General features: G+C 42.4%; 1 protein-coding gene across 8 annotated transcripts in view; it reads right to left on the bottom strand.

Moving 5' to 3' along the window:
* spop (speckle type BTB/POZ protein) overlaps positions 1-16,265 on the bottom strand; it is a 115,361-nt gene extending 99,096 nt beyond the window's left edge. For 2 of the 8 annotated variants that reach the window (XM_073071708.1, XM_073071712.1), the window contains exons 1-3: positions 16,162-16,265; positions 14,839-14,934; positions 12,959-13,008 (exon numbers count right to left, since the gene is read on the bottom strand). Coding sequence is in view for 1 of the 8 variants with exons in the window: in XM_073071706.1 (XP_072927807.1) it covers positions 16,162-16,169 (8 nt within the window). In the remaining 7 variants the exon portion in view is untranslated. Of the gene's footprint in view, positions 1-12,958; positions 13,009-14,838; positions 14,935-15,216; positions 15,336-16,161 lie in introns of all 8 variants that reach the window. The other 6 variants (XM_073071710.1, XM_073071713.1, XM_073071709.1 and 3 more) reach the window with 5 other exon arrangements.
* Between the last annotated feature and the right edge of the window lie 2,025 nt (positions 16,266-18,290).

Below are 18,290 nucleotides of genomic sequence, written 5' to 3'. Positions count from 1 at the left end.
TAATGGGGCTATATTACAGACCACCCAACAGTCCTGGAAACTTAAAGGAAAAAACTTGTAATGAGATCGCAGACTGTTGCAAGAAACACAAGGTTGTTATAGTCAGTGATTTTAACTTTCCTCATACTGTACAAGGACTAGATAGGATAGAGATTGTCAAATGTGTTCAGCAACGGTTCCTTCATCAGCAGTACATAGAAGTCTCAAAGAGAGAGCATGCAATACTGGATCTGCTATTATGGAATGAGGCAGAGCAGGTGACAGACGTCTGTGTAGGGGAACATTTTGCATCCAGTGACCACAATGCCATTAGCTTTTAAGCAAATATGCAAAAAAAAAATAGGTCTGGTCCACAGAATGATATTCTAAATTAGAGAAATGCCAATTATTTATGGTATCAGAAATGATCCAGTAAGCATGCATTAGGGAAGGCTGTTTTCTGGCAAGGGTGTACATGGTCAGTGGGAGGCCTTCAAAAGTGAAATTTTGGGAGTACAAAGCCCATATGTGCCTGTCAGAAAAAATAACAAGTGTAGGAAACCATTGTTTTCATGAGATATTGAGCCCTTGTTAAGAGAAAAAGTAAGTGCATAGTAGGTATAGGCAGGTAGAAACAAATGAGGTGCTTATGGAGTACAAGAAATGCAAGGGAACACTTGCATTTATGAAGTTGCTCTAGCAGACAAGGTGAAGGAGAATCCCAAGGATTGCAAGGGATAAAACTGGTCCTCTGAAAAACCAGAATGGCAATTTATGTGTGGAAACAAAACAGATGGTGGTGATCTCAACTGAATTTTTTATATCTGTATTTACTCAGGAGATGGACACGGAGTCTATAGAAGTGAGACAAAGTAGCATCAACTTCACGGACCCTGTACAGATTACAGAGGAGGTGTTTGCTATCCTGAGGCAAATCAGGGTGGATAAATCCCCAGGGCCTGTCAAGGTGTTCCCTCAAGTGATACTTAAATAGCAGAGATACTTAAATCATCCTTAGCGACAGGAGAGGCATCTGAGGATTGGTGGATAGCCAAAGTTGTTCCACTGTTTAAAAAAAGTTCTTCAGAGGGTCATGAATGTGTGGAATAAGCTGCCAGCACAAGCGGTGCATGCAAACTCAATTTCAACATTTAAGAGAAGTTTAGATATGTACATGGATGGTAGGGGTATGGAGAGCTATGGTTCTGGTGCAGGTTGATGGGTGTAAGCGTGGTTGTAGCATGTACTAGATGAGCCAAAGGGCCTATTTCTATGCTGTACTTCTCTTATGACTGTTTGAGGCCCTGAATGGAGGTGAAGGAGGTGGTGTATGGGCAGTTGTATCACGTGGGCTGCTTGCAGGGATGTGTGCCTGGAGGGAGATTCACAGAGAAGGACAAATGGACAAGGGAATTGCAGAGGGAGCAATCGCTGTGGAAAGTTTGGGGGGGAAGGGGGGAAGATGGGGGGGGTAAAGATATGTTTAGTGATAAGATTCCTAGATGGCATAAGTTGCAGAGGATAACGTGTTGGATGCAGAAGCTGATGGCGTGGTAGGTAAGGACAAGAGGGAATCTATCACTATTAAAGCAGTAGGAAGATGGGGTGAGCACGGATGTACGAGAAATGGAGGAGATGCAGGTGAGAGCAGCATCAATAGTAGAGGAAGGGAAAAAGAAACCCCTTTCTTTAAATGAGTAGAACACCTCTGATGTCCTGCAATGGAAAGCTACGTCCTGGGAACAGATGCGGCTGAGACAAAGAAACTCAGAAAAGGGAATAACATTTTTTTTTAAAAAACAGGTGATAGGGAGGGAAGAGGTATAGAAATAGAACAGAGAAATTTACAGCACATTACAGGCCCTTTGGCCCAAAATGTTGTGCCGACTTTGTAACCTAGTCTAGAGACTGCATAGAATTTCCCTAGTGCATAGCCCTCTATTTTTCTAAGCTCCATGTACCTAACAAAGAGTCTCTTAAAATACCCTATTGTATCTGCTTCCATCACCACCGGCAGTGCATTCCACGCACCCACCACTCTCTGTGTGAAAATCTTACCCCAAACATCCCCTCAGTGCCTATTTCCAAGCGCCTTAAAACTATGCCCCCTCATGTTAGCCATTTCAGATCTGGGAATAAACCTCTGATTATTCACACGATCAATGCCCTTCATCATCATATACACCTCTATCAGGTCACCTCTCAACTTCCATCACTGCAAGGAGAAAAAGCCAAGTACACTCAACCTATTCTCATAAGATAGACCCTCCAATCCAGGCAACATCCTTGTAAATCTCCTCTGCACTCTCTCTAGTATCCACATCCTTCCTGTAGTGAGGTGACCAGAACTGAACACAGTACTCCAAGTGGGGTCTGACCAAGTTCTTATATAGCTGTAACATTATCTCACAGCTCTTGAACTCAATCCCACAGTTGATGAAGGCCAACACACTATACGCCTTAACAACACTGTCAACCTGTGCAGCAGCTTTGAGTGTCCTATTGACACAGACCCCAAGATCTCTCAGATCCTCCACGCTGCCAAGAGTCTTGCCATTTACATTATATTCTGTCTTCAAATTGGACCTACCAAAATGAACCACTTCACACTTATCTGGGTTGAAGTCCATCTGCCACTTCTCAGCCCAGTTCTGCATCCTATCAATGTCCCACTGTAATCTACGACAACCCTCCAGACTATCCACAACACCCCCAACATTTGTGTCATCAGCAAGCTTACTAACTCACCCTTCTACTTCTTCATCCAGGTCATGTATAAAAATCACAAAGAGGGGTTCCAGAACAAATCCCTGCGGAACACCACCGGTCACTGACCTTGATGCAGAATACGAACCATCTAAAACCACCCTTTACCTTCTGTGGGCAAGTACTGAAATCCATACACACTACATCCACTGCTCTACATTCAATGTGTTTTGTTACTTCCTCAAAAAATTCAATCAGACTCACAAGGCATGACCTGCCTTTCACAAAGACATGCTGACTATCCCTAATCAGATTATGCCTTTCCAAGTGCTCATAAATCCTGCCTCTCAGGATCTTCTCCAACAACTTGTCCACCACTGAAGTAAGACTCACTGGTCTATAATTTCCTGGGTTATCTCTACTCCTTTTCTTGAACAAAGGAACAACAACCCTCCAATCCTCCAGTACTTTTCCCATCCTTACTGATGATGCAAAGATCATCGCAAGAGGCTCGGCAATCTCTTCCCTTACTTCCACAGTAGCCTGGGGTAAATCTCATCCAGTCGCAGTGATTTATCTAACTTAATGCTTTTCAAAAGGTCCAGCACATCCTCTTTCTTAATGTCTATATGCTCAAGTGTTTCAATCCACTGCAAGTCATTCCCATAATTGCCAAGGTCTTTTTCCCTGGTGAATACTGAAGCAAAGTACTCATTAAGTACCTCTGCTACCTCCTCCGACTCCATGCACGTTTCCACTATCGCACCTGATTAGTCCTATTCTCTCATGTCTTATCCTCTTGCTTTTCACATACTTGTAGAATGCCTTGGGGTTTTCCTTAATCCTGTTCACCAAGGCCTTCTCATGGCCCCTTCTGGCTCTCCTAATTCCATTAAGCTCCTTCCTGGTAACCTTGTAATTTTCTAGAGCTCTGGTAGTAGCTAGTTTCTTGAACCTTTCATAACCTTTTCTTTTCTTCTTAACTTGATTTTCCACATATTTTGTACACCATGATTCTTTAACTCTACCATCCAAGACCCTGCCTTGTACAGCTAGAACCTGGACTTCCTGTCAGATCCCCAGCAGGTGGTAAGAGTGGGCTCCCTCAGCTCCACCCCACTCTCAACACAGGAGCCCCTCAGGACTGTGTACTAAGTCCCCTCCATTACACCCCGAATACCCATGACTGTGTCGCCATCCACAGCTCTAATCCACTAATTAAATTTGCAGATAACAGTACATTGATTGGCCTTATCTCAAACAATAACGAGGTGGCCTACAGAGAAGAAGTAATCTCTCTGACAGTGGTAGCAAGAAACAATCTCTCCCTCAATGTAGCAAAAACAAAGGAGCTGGATGTGGATTACAGGAGGAATGGAGATGGGCAGGCCCCTATTGACATCAATAGATATGGGGTTGAGAGGGCAAACAGCTATAAGTTGCTCGGCATCCACATCACCGAGGACCTCACATGGTCTGTACACACGAGCTGTGTGGTGAAAAAGGCACGACAGCGCCTCTTTCACCTCAGACGGTTGAGGAAGTTTGATATGGGCCCTCATATCCTAAGAACTTTCTACAGGGGCACAATTGAGAGCATCCTGACTGGCTGCATCACTGCCTAGTATGGGAATTGTACCTCTCTTAATTGCAAAATTCTGCAGAGAGTGTTGCAGACAGCCCAGTGCATCTGTAGTTGTGAACTTCCCATGATTCAGGACATTTACAAGGACAAGTGTGTAAAAATGGCCCGTAGGATCATTGGGGACCCGAGTCACCCCAACCACAATCTATTCCAGCTGCTACCATCCGGAAAACTGTACCGCAGCATAAAAGCCAGGACCCTCAGGCTCTGGGACAGCTTCTTCCACCAGGCCATCAGACTGATTATCACACTGATTTCTGCTCCCAAGTTCCTGCCTAATAGCATCATATTTCCCCCACCCCAATTAAATGTTTTCCCAAATTGTCTGCTCCCATCCTTCTCCAGCGCTATGGTGAAGGAGTTGTAGTCACTACCTCCAAAATGCTCTCCCACCAAGAGATCTGACACCTGACCAGGTTCACTTACTAATACCAGATCAAGTACAGCCTCTCCTCACATTGATTCATCTACATAATGCATCAAGAAACCTTCCTGAACACACCTAACAAACTCCATCCCATCTAAACCCCTTGCGCTGAGGAGATGCCAATCAATATTAGGAAAGTTAACATCTCCCATCACAAACAACAACCCTGTTACTATTGCACTGTTCCAGAATCAGCCTCCCTATCTCCTCCTCATGGTCTGTTACTGCTGCTGGGGGGGGGGTCTATTTAAAAAAAACACCCAGTACAGTTATTGCCCCTTTCCTTTTTCTGACCTCCACACACACTGACTCAGAAGACAATCCCTCTATGACTTCCTCCTTCTCTGCAGCCGTGACACTCTCTAATTAGCAATGACATGTCCCCACTTCTTTTGCCTCCCTCTCTGTTCTTTTTGAAACATCTAAAGTCTGGCACACTCAGCCGTCATTCCTGCTTCTGAGTCTCTGTAATGTCACAGTTCCACATATTGATCCATGCTCTAAGTTCATCTGCCTGGTTTACAATACTCCTTGCATTAAAATAGACACATCTCAAACCATGAGGCTGAGTGCATCTTTGGTCTAACACCTGCCTATCCTTCCTCACAAACTCCCTAAAAGCTGTCTCTACTTGTGCTCCAACCTCCCCATCCTCTGCCTCTTCACTTCGGTTCCCATCCCCCTTCAAATCTAGTTTAAACCCTCCCCAATAGCATTAGCAAACCTCCCTACCAGAATATTGGTCCCCCTTGGATTCAAGTGCAACCTGTCCTTTTTGTACAGGTCACACCCCAGAAGAGGTCCCAATGATCCAAAAATCTGAATCCCTGCCCCGTTCCAATCCTTCTATTCCTATACTCACGGTCGCGTGGCAAAGACAGCAATAACCAAGATTACTACCTTTGAGCTCCTCCTTCTCAGCTTCCTTCATAACTCCCTGTATTCTGCTTTCAGGACCTCCACTCTTTGTCTAGCCATATTACTGGTTCCAATATATACCACAATCTCTGGCAGTGCACCCTCCCACTTCAGAATGTTGTGGACATGCTCAGAAACATCATGAACCCTGGCATCTGGGAGGCAAACTACCATCCTTGTTTTTTTTTTCCCACATCCACAGAATCGCCTATCTGTCCCCTTAACTATAGAGTCCCCTATTACCAATGCCCCCCCCTCTTCTGTGTTACATGGACAGACTCAGTGCCACTGGACAGGATAACCGTGGCAGGTTTATAAAAGATGTCAATTGACATTTTGTCTCCAGAAACAGAGACAGAGAGGTCAAGAAGAGGGATGGTGTATCAGAGATGGACTAAGTGAATACAGGGCAGGGTTGAAGCTAACAAGACAAAGTTGATAAAATTGATGAGCTTAGCATGGGTGCTTGAAGCAGCAGCAATGCAGTCATCAATGTAGCAGAGGAAGGGTTGAGGAGTATAACCAGGAAAGGCTTCGAACATGTACTGTTCTACATAGCCAACAAAGACGCAGGCATAGTCTGTGCCCATGGCTGCCCGTCGAGTTTGGAGAAAGTAGGAGGAACTGAAGGAAAAATAGTTCAGGGTGGGGATGAGTTCTGCCAGAGGAGGGGGACTGGTTGGTTCTTTTGTTACGAAAGAAGTGGAGAGCTTGGAGGCCTTCTTGATAAAGGAATGGAATTGTATAGGGACTGGACATCCATGGTGAAAAAGAGGCAGTCAGGGCAGGGAAATTGAAAGTCTCCAAGGAGATCAAGGGCATGGGAAGTGTCATAGATGTAGGTGGGAAGGGAGTCAGGCTAAGGGGAAGAGAATGGTTTCAAGGTATGAGGACACAAGTTCAGTAGGGCTGGAGCAGTCAGAGACAATAGGCATATCCGGACAGTCCAGTTTGTGGATCTGGGGTAGGAAGTGGAAGTGAGCAGTGCAATATAAGGGAACTAAGTTTGATAGCAGTGGTTGGGAGTTCTCCAGAGTGGATGAGGTCAGTGATGATGTTACTTTAAGATCCACTATGGATAAAAATTCTTGCATAATCAGAAACTGAATAACAGAGAAGATGAATGAAGTTTTATAATCTCTCATTGTGTAATACCATTATCAAAAAACACAGCAGAGAGCTGAACTGGTAGATATAGAAGTGGTGAGTGTCTGAGAGAGAGTGAGTGTGTGTGTCTGTCTGTGTCCCTGTGTAAGGGATCAGCTGTCAGGCAGCATTGGGTAGTTTGATGAGACAGGGGCACCAGTTCCGAAAGATAGTTACTGATCATTCAAAACACCAGGGTGTGCAAGCACTCGGTCAAGAGACTGTAAAGGGGTGTGGGCATGTCATAAGAAGTGGGAGATTGCAGAGTCCAATCTGCAATCCATGTGAAAAGGAATACAAAAGCAATTACAAGTTCAGTGGCAAAGAAGTGGGAGATTGCAGAGTCCATGCTCTTGGGTTTTAACTATGTACTGTTTTAGTGTTATCCTTTCCTTGACTTTTGCTTAATATGATAATTATTTTTATTTATTTAGAGATACAGCACAGTAGCAGGCCTTTCCGGCCCAATGAGACCATGCCACCCAGTTACACCCATGTGACCAATTAACCTACTAACTCGTATGTCTATGGAATGTGGGAGGAAACCAGCACACCCAGGGGAAACCCACACGGTCATAGGGAGAACATACAAACTCCTTACAGATAGCAATGGGAATTGAACCCGGTCACCTGCTCTGTAAAGTGTTACGCTAATTGCTACACTGCAGTGACACCCAATTAGTGTGGAAATATTTAAGAGAGGTTATACCCAGACACACAAGACCTTAAGACATAGGAGCAGGCCATTCAACCCATCGACTCTGCTCCACCATTTTGTCATGGCCGATCCCAGATTCCACTCAAACCTGGCTTCTCGCCATATCCTTTGAAGCCCTGGTCGATCATGAAACTATCAACTTCTGCTTTAAATATTCCCACAGACTTGGCCTCCACTGAGTCTGTGGCAGAGCATTCCACAGATTCACTACTCTCTGGCTAAAAAAAATATTCCTCCTTACATCTGTTCTAAAAGATCACCCGTCAATTTTGAGGCTGTGACCTCTAGTTCTGGATACCCCCCACCATAAGAAACATCTCTCCACATCCACCTTATCTAGTCCTTTCAACATTCAGTAGGGTTCAATGAGATCACCCCACATTCTTCTAAATTCCAGTGAGTACAGGCCCAAAGCTGCCAAAAAGCTCCTCATGTTAACCCCTTCACTCCCGGAATAATCTTCGTGAACCACCTCTGGACTCTCTCCAATAACAACACATCCTTTCTGAGATACGGGGCCCAAAACTGTTGACAATATTCCAAGTGCTGCCTGACTAGCATCTCATAAAGCGTCTCATTATCTCCTCTTATATTCTATTCCCCTTGAAATAAATGCCCACATTGCATTTGCATTCTTTATCACAGAATTAACCTATAAATTAACCTTCTGTTAGCCTTGCACAAGGACTCCTAAGTCCCTCTACAACTCTGATGTTTGAATTTTCTCCCCACTTAGATAATAGGGGATAATATTGTTCCTTTCACCAAAAATGCATAATCATACATTTCCTAACACTGTGTTCCACCTGCCACTTTTTTTGCCCATTCTTCCAATTTGTCTAAATACTTTTACAATTGCATTGTTTCCTCAGCACTACCTACCCATCCACTTATCTTCATATCATTCACAAACTTTGCCACAAAGCCATCAATTCCATTATCCAAACCACTGACAAACAATGTGAAAAGCAGTGGTCCCAATACTGACCCCTAAGGAACACCACTAGTGACTGGCATCTAACCAGAAAAGGCCCTTTTTATTCCTACTCACTACCTCATGCCTGTCAGCCACTCCTCTATCCATGCCAGTGTGTTTCCTGTAATGCCATGGGATTTTATCTTGCTAATCAGTCTCATGTGTGGCACCTTATCAAATGCATTCTGAAAATCCAAGTATATCACATCCACTGCCTCTCTTTAGTCCACCCTACTTGTTATTTCCTCAAAGAACTCCCAACAGATTTGTCAGGCAAGATTTCCCATGACAGAAACCATGCTGACTTTGACTTATTTTATCATTAGTCTCCAAGTACCCCAAAACCTCATTGTTAATAATAGACTTCAACACTTTCCCAACCACTGAGGTTAGGCAAACTGGACGATAATTTCCTTTCTTTTGCCTTCCTCCCTTCTTAAAAGAGTGCAGTCCAATCACAAACAAGAGAAAATCTGTAGATGCTGGAAATCTGAGCAACGCACACAAAATGCTGGAGGATCTCAGCAGGCCAGACAACATCTAAGAAAAGAGTACAGTCGATGTTTCAGGCCAAAGCCCTTCGGCAGGACTCTTCTCCAAGAAGTGGAGTGACATTTGCAATTTTCCAGTCCTCTGGGACCATGCCAGAATCAAGTGATTCTTGAAAAGATTATGACCAATGCATCCGTTATCTCCTCAGCAACCTCTCTCTGGACTCTGGGATGTAGTCCATCTGGTCCAGGTGACTTATCCACCTTAAGACCTTTGAGTTTGCCTAGCACTCCTGCTCACGGACCTCTGTCAGACTGCTAGTGCCATCCACAGTGAAGACTGATGCAAATTACCCATTAAGTTCATCTGCCATTTCTTTGTCCCCCATTACTACCTCACCAGCATCATTTTCCAGTGGTCCAATATCAACTCTCACCTTCCTTTCACTCTTTATATAACTGAAAAAACTTTTAGTATCCTACTTTACATTATTGGCTAGTTTTCCCTCACATTTCATCTTCTCCCTTCTTATAGCTTTTTTAGTTGCCTTTTGTTAGGTTTTAAAAGCTTCCCAACCAACTTCCTACTCACTTTTGCTGCCTCTTATGCCCTTTCCTTGGCTTTTATGCAGTCCTTAACTTCCCTTGTCAACCACAGTTGCCTACGCCTGCCATCTGAGAACTACTACTTCTGTGGGACATATCTATCCTGCACCTTGTGAACAATTCCCAGAAACTTCAGCCATCTCTGCTCTGCTGTTATCCCCACCAGTGTCCTCATCCAATCCACCTGGATAAGCTCCCTTTATTCCATTTTGATACTGATACATGTGATTTATGCTTCTCCCTCTCAAATTGCAGTATGAATTCAACCATATTATTGTAACACTCAGCTCTATCAACCCACGTTCGTCTAGGGGAAACCACCGTCTGCCCGCCAAACTGTGTCTCATGTTTGTGTAGATTTTGTGTATGCACCCCGGCACAAACCCACAACGTAAAATATCAGTCAGTACACAATGTATGATTAAACGATTACACTTTGTAAGTTTTACTGTAACTATGGAGTTAGTAGAGAAACAAAAATATAAAATGAAAAGGCGCCAAGAATAGAGATTATACAGTTCGTGCACATGTTGGAGCTCATGCGATATCCTTGGTCCACCATTCAATTTCCTCCAAACTCCATGACCCTCGGACTGGGATCAACCTACGGTGGTCTAACAGAGCGCTTCCCACATGCCCTCCCTCTTCGCTTCTCCTCACCGAACTTCCCGTGCACCAACCCCAGTTCCCACACATACAAGATTCCCATTGGTTAGTCCCCCCTTTATGAGTAGTTATAACCCAAACATTTCTGCTACAGAGAGCATTACCTCATAGTTAAAATCACAGAGAAGCCATTTCATTTTAACACTTTAGAGAAGCAATTTTATTACTGAGAACCCTACATTATGATCACTGCCTCCTAAGGGTTTCTTGACGTTAAGCACCCTAAGAAGATCTGGATCTAAGATGGCCTTGCTCTGAGAAGGCTCAACTGCTCTAAAACACCATGTCATAGGCATTCAACAAATTCCCTCTCTTGCAATCCAACACCAACCTCATTTTCCCAATCCCCTTGCATATTAAAGTCCCCCATTACAATTATAATATGCCTTTTCCAGCTCCCTTTGCAGTCTCAACACCACATCTTGGCTACTATTTGGAGGGTATATACGATTCCCATGTTTTTCCCCTTGTAGTTTCTTAACTCCACCTACAAAAATTCAACATTCACCCCATGTCACCTCTTTCCAAAGATGCAATTTCATCTCTAACCAACAGAACCACACCACCACCTATGCCTTCCTGCCTATCCTTTCAATACAAAGTATATCCTTTGATATTAAGCTCCCAACTATGACCTTCTTTCAGCCATGACTCAGTGATGTCATACCAACCAATCTCTAATTGCGCCACAAGTTCATCCACCTTATTCCGAATGCTATCCACATTTAAATACAACACCTTCAGTCCTGCATTCTTGCCCTTTTGAATTTTGTGTCTGTGGTACAATTTAACTCTTTGCTCTGTCTGCATTTGTACCCAATGACTGGCTTGTCCTTTCTTACATTCATATTACATCTATCATCTACTTGTAAACCTGCTGGCTCATCCTCAGCTCTTATCATCCTGTTTCCCATTCCCTTGCCATATTAGTTTAAACCACTCCCACAGCTCCAGTAAATCTGTCTGCAAGGATTTTAGCCCCCTTCAGACTTAAGTGTAACCCATCCCTTTTGTACAGGTCGCACCTGCCCCAGAAGATATCCCAATGTTTTAGAAGTCTGAATCCCTGCCCCCGCTCCAATTCTTCAGCCACACATTTATCAGCCACCTCATTCTATTCCTATCCTCACTGTTGCGTGGCACAGGCAGTAATCCTGAGATTACTATCCTTGAGGTCCTGCATCTCAGCTTCCTTCCTAACTCCCCATATTCTATTTTTCAGGACATTCTCCATTTTTCTACCTATGCTGTTGGTGCCAGTATATACCACAACTTCTGGCTGCTCACCCTCCATTTTCAGGATATTGTGGACGTGTTCAGAAACATTACAGACCCTGGCACCTGGGAGGCAAACGACCATCCATGTTTCTTTTTTGCATTCACAGAATCGCCTGTCTGTCCCCCTAACTATAGAGTCATAGAGTCCCCTATTACTGCTGCCATCCTCTTCGGTTCCCATTGAGCCACAAGGCCAGATTCAGTGTCAGAGGCACAGCTGGCGTTGCTTCCCCCAGGTAGGTCACACCCGCCCCCTCCCCAACAGTACTCAAAATTATTGAGGGTGTATCTTTCTGGTATCCTGACAACTCCAGCCAGCCCTCAACTCTGACTACTACCATTCACATACCCTTGTCCTTCAGGGACAAGCAGAGCATTTTGTCTGAGCTGCCCCTAATTGCTTGTGGGAATGTGGAATTCTGATGCAAGCATGAAGAACCCCTCTGCCATCCAAAATCTAATTTGACATTGAAGCTATCACTTTTTTTTTAATTAATTTGTTTTGCACTATTTTTAATTTAATTATTTAATATACATACACACACTTAGTGCAATTTATATTTTTCTATATTTATCATGTATTGCATTGTACTGCTGCCACTAAGTTATCAAATTTCACAACATACGCTGGTGATATTAAACCTGATTCTGAAATTGCTGAAATCCACAAAATGCACCCAAAGAACATAAAGCTATGTGCCCGTGGAATATGTATGGCCTGGGGAATGTGAAATCGTACATGGGAATGCTATTAATGAGGAAAGATATCACTGCTTTAAGGGGGAAGTGAGAATAATGGGGAATGATAATGTCAGTGGTTCAGAGCTGATGGGCATGCAATAAATTATGCAGAGTGTAAATATTGAGCACATGGACAGTACTTGGGGCTGAACAATCCTGGGAGGGATGTTCCATCCCTCCGGAAAATGTTGAAGGGCTAAGCTCAGCCGAATAGGAAGTTTTAGATTTGGGGAGAAGTGTGAGGTCAACCTACTCTGAAATAGTATGCTGGGCTAGGGAGATAGATCAGAGGAGGGGGGAGAAAAGTTGTAAAGTGATTGTAGTGGATGTAGCTGCTGCAAAGACACAGAGTTCTTGCTTTGTGTGCCAGCAACCGGAGCACCTAGCATGGAACTGCTAGAATACTAATAAATTACAGCTTCTGTATGACGCAGTTTTAGTCAGTCACAACATACACCTGAATGATACAGAGAGTATTTTTGGAAGGTAAAAAATGGCCAAGATTGGTTTTTGACAATAGAGAATTGGAATTTAGGAATGCCACCATCTTCCACAAACAGTAGAAGAATCAATGGCCAATCAAAAACCCCAAATCATTCCTAACAATCACTTTGTAGAGGACAAGATGCAGATTAATTAGCCACATTATTCTTGTACTTACCACTTAAATATTTAAAATCTTCTATCAATGTCTCAAACTGTTGATACTAACTGTTGATAAAAGTTGTACATGTTAGTTTAAGCTCCTCTTAAGAAACAATGATCATTGATATTATGCACATATGAACCATCTTGGAGCAAATACTGAGCACAGTTACTAAAATTTTTTAAATTGAAAAATGACCAGTTTTTGATAGATGATACCCACATTCACAGTAAAACAGACTTTTCCCAAAATTATCTAAACAAAACATATTCAGGTTATGATCATAAGCATTTAAGAGTTAAACTTAGGATGAATAGGGTTTTAGTTTATAAGTTTCTAATATTAACTTCAACCCCACCCCCCACACACACACAAAAGCAGAATCCAATTCCTTCCACACAACTCATTAAGACACCTACACTTTTAGACTGATTTAGCTTAAATTTATCACAAGATAACAATAAGTGCCCCCCCCCCAAAAAAATAACGGTTTATACAACATCAAAGCTCATTTTGTAACAAAAAGTGGAAGAAAATCTTAATTCAGCTGAAAGGTCTTTGACCGAAAACATTTGCTCTGTTTCACGTTCCACAGATATTGTCTGGTACTTAGTAAACAGAAGTGATTAAATCATGGTTCTCAGAAGTGGAAAGTAGTTTGCCTTCATATTATTTCTTGTAAATGCGATTAACAATCATAACACTAAGGAATGCTCAAAATGTGCCCAAGATTTATTTAAATGAGTGGAATGTCATAGATTTATGTTCAAAATATTCAAAAGGCAGCTAGATATTGGTCAGCACAACATTGTGGACCGAAGGGCCTGCAATGTGTTGTAGATGTCATGTTCTATGTCCTACTAAGTAACAATGAATTTGGAAAATGAGGATCAATGGAATGAATAATTAATTGACTGAGAAATTAACGTATTAAAACCCATTTTGAGTGGAAAATGGATAAAAGGTGCTGACAATGTATGTTTTGAAAGAGGTAAACTATTTACATGGTCTTGTTTCCTCATTATTCTAAAGATTGAGGACACTTCGCAAATATATTGTACTCCCTGTTCACAACAAAGTAACTTGTTCAAACACCATTTGAGGCTTCAGTACTCAATTGCTGGCATATTCCTTACAGGAATATTTTCAAAATATTTTGTAATAATCAATGCAGAAAATAATCAATACGGAAAATATAGGTATACTTATCTGGTTCACTTTTTAAACCAGAAAAGTTCAAACTTCATGAATGATAAATTTCACAAAAACAAATACAACATTCAGTTTTGAGAAGATACACCAATCATGACAACACTCAGATCACAATTTCAAAGTATCAAGGACAAACACACTATCTTCCATGATATACATTAGGGTTCTAAGTAAAGAGAACACAAAGTACTTCTACAAGATGTGCAGTTCTTTTTACAAATTGAATTTTAAAATTAAGCTGACCTGGTTTAATTGCGCAGTTTTATACATAAGGAGCAAGATAACAGCAGTACTGATGGAGTGCAGAAAATAAATTTATATGTAGATTGTAAAAATAAAATTAATTCTATAGATACTAAATCCAAGAACTGTTATATTTATAGCTACAGAAGTGGGAAAATTTGGTTTGAATTCCTGTTGCAAAGCCCTGGAAACTAAACATTAAAGGACACCGAATTTCCATAAATCAATTGTTGAAGTTACAAAATCAATCCTGACCTAAAAACATTATTTGTTGTCTACAATAAAACTTATAAAACAAAATATATATATGTATATATATATATATTTATATTTATATATATTTATTTATATTTATATACATATATATTTATATATATATAAATAAACAGCTGCTCTATTTACTTCAATATTGCTGGCTTGAAGCCGGGTTGAACTTTTACCTTATCCTGAAGCTTGTTCCATCTGCTCAAAGCCTATTGTAATTTTCAAACTTCTTTTCACTGTTGATGCTTCAATTCTTTATTCTACATTTCCTCCTTTGAAAAAAATGTTTTTAAAAGTAATTGACCACTATTAATGACACATAGTGCTGCTACATTTACTGTGCAGGGGCAAGGAAAATAAGGAATGTGGGAAAGTGGCATTGAGACCAACACTAGAATGACAGAACAGGCTCAAGAGACCATTTGGCCTACTCCTGCTGCTTACATCTTCCTGTATATCACATCAATATAGGAATTTGATGTTCAAGGTACATCAATAGATGTTTGGATAGTTTAAAACAAAGAAGGCAAAACTAGAGTCAAAGACGTACTCACCCATGGCACTGTAAACTGAAAGGGGCAAACGACCTGCATTTTTGTACCACAAATACAATCCATCAAAATCCTCACCTAATTCATTGCCACTGGTTCAACAAAACACAGTTGTGCGCTAACTGCTGACCAATAAGAGAATAACAATGAGCGTGAGGTAATTGGCCATCTAGAAAACAACATTACACTCAAGATTATCCGTTAACGGAAGGACTAAAAAGTGTCTTTTTTTTTGTCACTCACCCAGACTTTCTATTGAAAACTAAAGATTCACTGCAATCTAATCGCTGAAGTAAACAGAGCAGCAGTTTAGTTGATCGGTTGAGTTAAACTGATATACAACCGTTTTCTGTTGTGACGTCACAGGAGTTTGTGACCTCAGAGGCGCGAGGAAAAATTCATACATCGTCCCACAATTCTAATAGTCGTTGGGGAAACGTTGAAATTCATGACAGAAAAATAAAGTAACTTTTAATTTTTCACACAAAACTGTGGAAGCACAGAAAGCCCAAGTTTCTGCTAATATACAACAAATAGTGCCGTCCCAAAGACTGAAAAGCCGACTTCCATTTGAGTAGGCAAACAAACAGATAAGTCACCTTTGAAAGGTTGTTGGAGGTGGTTCCAACATGTTAAGGAGCACCCGTACACTGCCCCAGGCAGGTCCAGTCAGAGCAGAACAGCTCCAGACCCAACCGCACCTCCGATCGGCCCAAGACCAGAGGAGTTGCATGAGGGAGTGGGGGGAAGGAACTTTGGGAGGGTACAACGGCTGGCAGAAAGTTTTATTGGTAATGAAGCCTAACCGTGCGGCCTGCGGAACTGCAGGAGCCTGGAAAGAAGAAGAGATGGGGAAAAGACACGGCTTGGCTCCATCCACTGTCTAACACCACCTTCTTCCCTCCCCCCAGCCCCAACAAGTCCACCCTGCCCCACCGACATACTCACAGATTCATGTGTGTTTGCTGCGGTCTGTAGCTACCACTCTTTCCGTGCTAACGGCCGCCACTTCAAACCTGGTACTTCACGGGTTAACAACCTAGGGTCCTATCCCGGATGGAAATGACATCCCTCGCGACTGCGCAAACTCAGGCGGCAGTTAGACGCGGCAAGAGAGCGTGAGCGTTATTGCATCACGTCTGCGTAATACCTTCATTGTGTTGTTTTGAAAGGGGGGTTGCCATCATTGATAATGGTAACGTGGCAACCTGTAATAACATGGAGATAAATGTGATAAATCTCACAAATTGTAGATTATAGACAGATTTAAATAAAAGCATGGTTAGCAACACAAGTGAACTAGAACAGACATAAGAACAAATAAAAATATTTAATTAGCACACAAAATCCTGGAGGTACTAAGCAAGTCAGGCAGTTTTATGCAGCGAAATAAACAGTTGATGTTTCAGGCCAAGACCCTTTCTCAGGATTTCACCCTCCATATTGTTGGTTTATTTCCCTTCGCATATGCTACCTGACTTGCTAATTTCCTCTGGCATTTTTTTATGTGTTGTTCCAGATTTCCACTGTCTGTAGAATCTCTTCTGTTTGTGATAAAGCATTTTAATTATTGGAAAGATAAAATATCACAGATCTTCTAAACCCGAGACTACAACAGAAATTTCTAAAAATGCAGGTCAGACAGTAACGTTGACGGGGAAGGAAGATAATATTTCAGTGGCCTAAAACATCATCAACCAAAAATGTTGCAGTTCGATCTACTCATTACTTCCATCACTTTTTGCACTTTACTCTTCCTGATGTTGCATTGGTAAATGTCCTTGGATCATTTTGATTGTTGAAACCTGTCTTGGTACTTCCATTTGGTATTTTGGGGCTTAATGTAGATCTAACTGCATTGTAGTACTCAAAAAGTATATAGTCAAGTCAAGTCACCTTTATTGTCATTTTAACCATAACTGCTGGTACAGTACATAGTAAAAATGAGACAATGTTTTTCAGGACCATGGTGTTACATGACACAGTACAAAAACTAGACTGAACTACGTAAAAAACAACACAAAGAAAGAAAACAACTACACGAGACTACAGACCTACCCAGGACTGCATAAAGTGCACAAAACAAATAATAAACAGGACAATAGGGCAGTAAGGTGTCAGTCCAGGCTCTGGGTATTGAGGAGTCTGATAGCTTGGGGGAAGAAACTGTTACATAGTCTGGTCGTGAGAGCCCAAATGCTTCGGTGCCTTTTCCCAGACGGCAGGAGGGAGAAGAGTTTGTATGTGGGGTGCGTGGGGTCCTTCATAATGCTGTTTGCTTTGTGGATGCAGCGTGTAGTGTAAATGTCCGTGCTGGCGGGAAGAGAGACCCTGATGATCTTCTCAGCTGACCTCACTATCTGCTGCAGGGTCTTGCGATCCGAGATGGTGCAATTTCCGAACCAGGCAGTGATGCAGCTGCTCAGGATGCTCTCAATACAACCCCTTTAGAATGTGATGAGGATGGGGGGGTGGGAGATGGACTTTCCTCAGCCTTCGCAGAAAGTAGAGATGCTGCTGGGCTTTTTTTGCTACGGAGCTGGTGTTGAGGGAAAAGGTGAAATTCTCCGCCAGGTGAACACCAAGAAATATGGTGCTCTTAACAATCTCTACCGAGGAGCCGTTGATGTTCAGTGGGGAGTGGTCGCTCCGTGCCCTCCTGATGCACCATCAATAACTCTGAGACGTGGGTTAAGGTAGGCTTTTATTGGCTGGAAGAAAGCACAAGCAGCAAGTGACCATCACACAACATCCTGGAGACTGAGAGGGTCTGTGTCTCCAATCGCCTTTATACCGGGGTCTGTGGGAGGAGCCACAGGAGCAGTCAGCAGGGGGGCATGTCCAGACAGGTATATGTAGTTCACCACACCTCCTGAAGTCAACAACCATCTTTTTTGTTTTGTTCACATTCAGAGACAGGTTGTTGGCTCTGCACCAGTCCGTTAGCTGCTGCACCTCCTCTCTGTCAGCTGACTCGTCGTTCTTGCTGATGAGACCCACCACGGTCGTATCATTGGCGAACTTGATGATGTGGTTCGAGCTGTGTGTTGCAGCACGGTCATGGGTCAGCAGAGTGA

This window comes from Hemitrygon akajei, chromosome 18 (assembly GCF_048418815.1).
Source record: "Hemitrygon akajei chromosome 18, sHemAka1.3, whole genome shotgun sequence".
Classification (NCBI taxonomy): Eukaryota; Metazoa; Chordata; class Chondrichthyes; order Myliobatiformes; family Dasyatidae; genus Hemitrygon; species Hemitrygon akajei.
The sequence above is the reverse complement of the archived record's forward strand: the minus strand, read 5'-3'. Positions and strand labels throughout refer to the sequence as shown.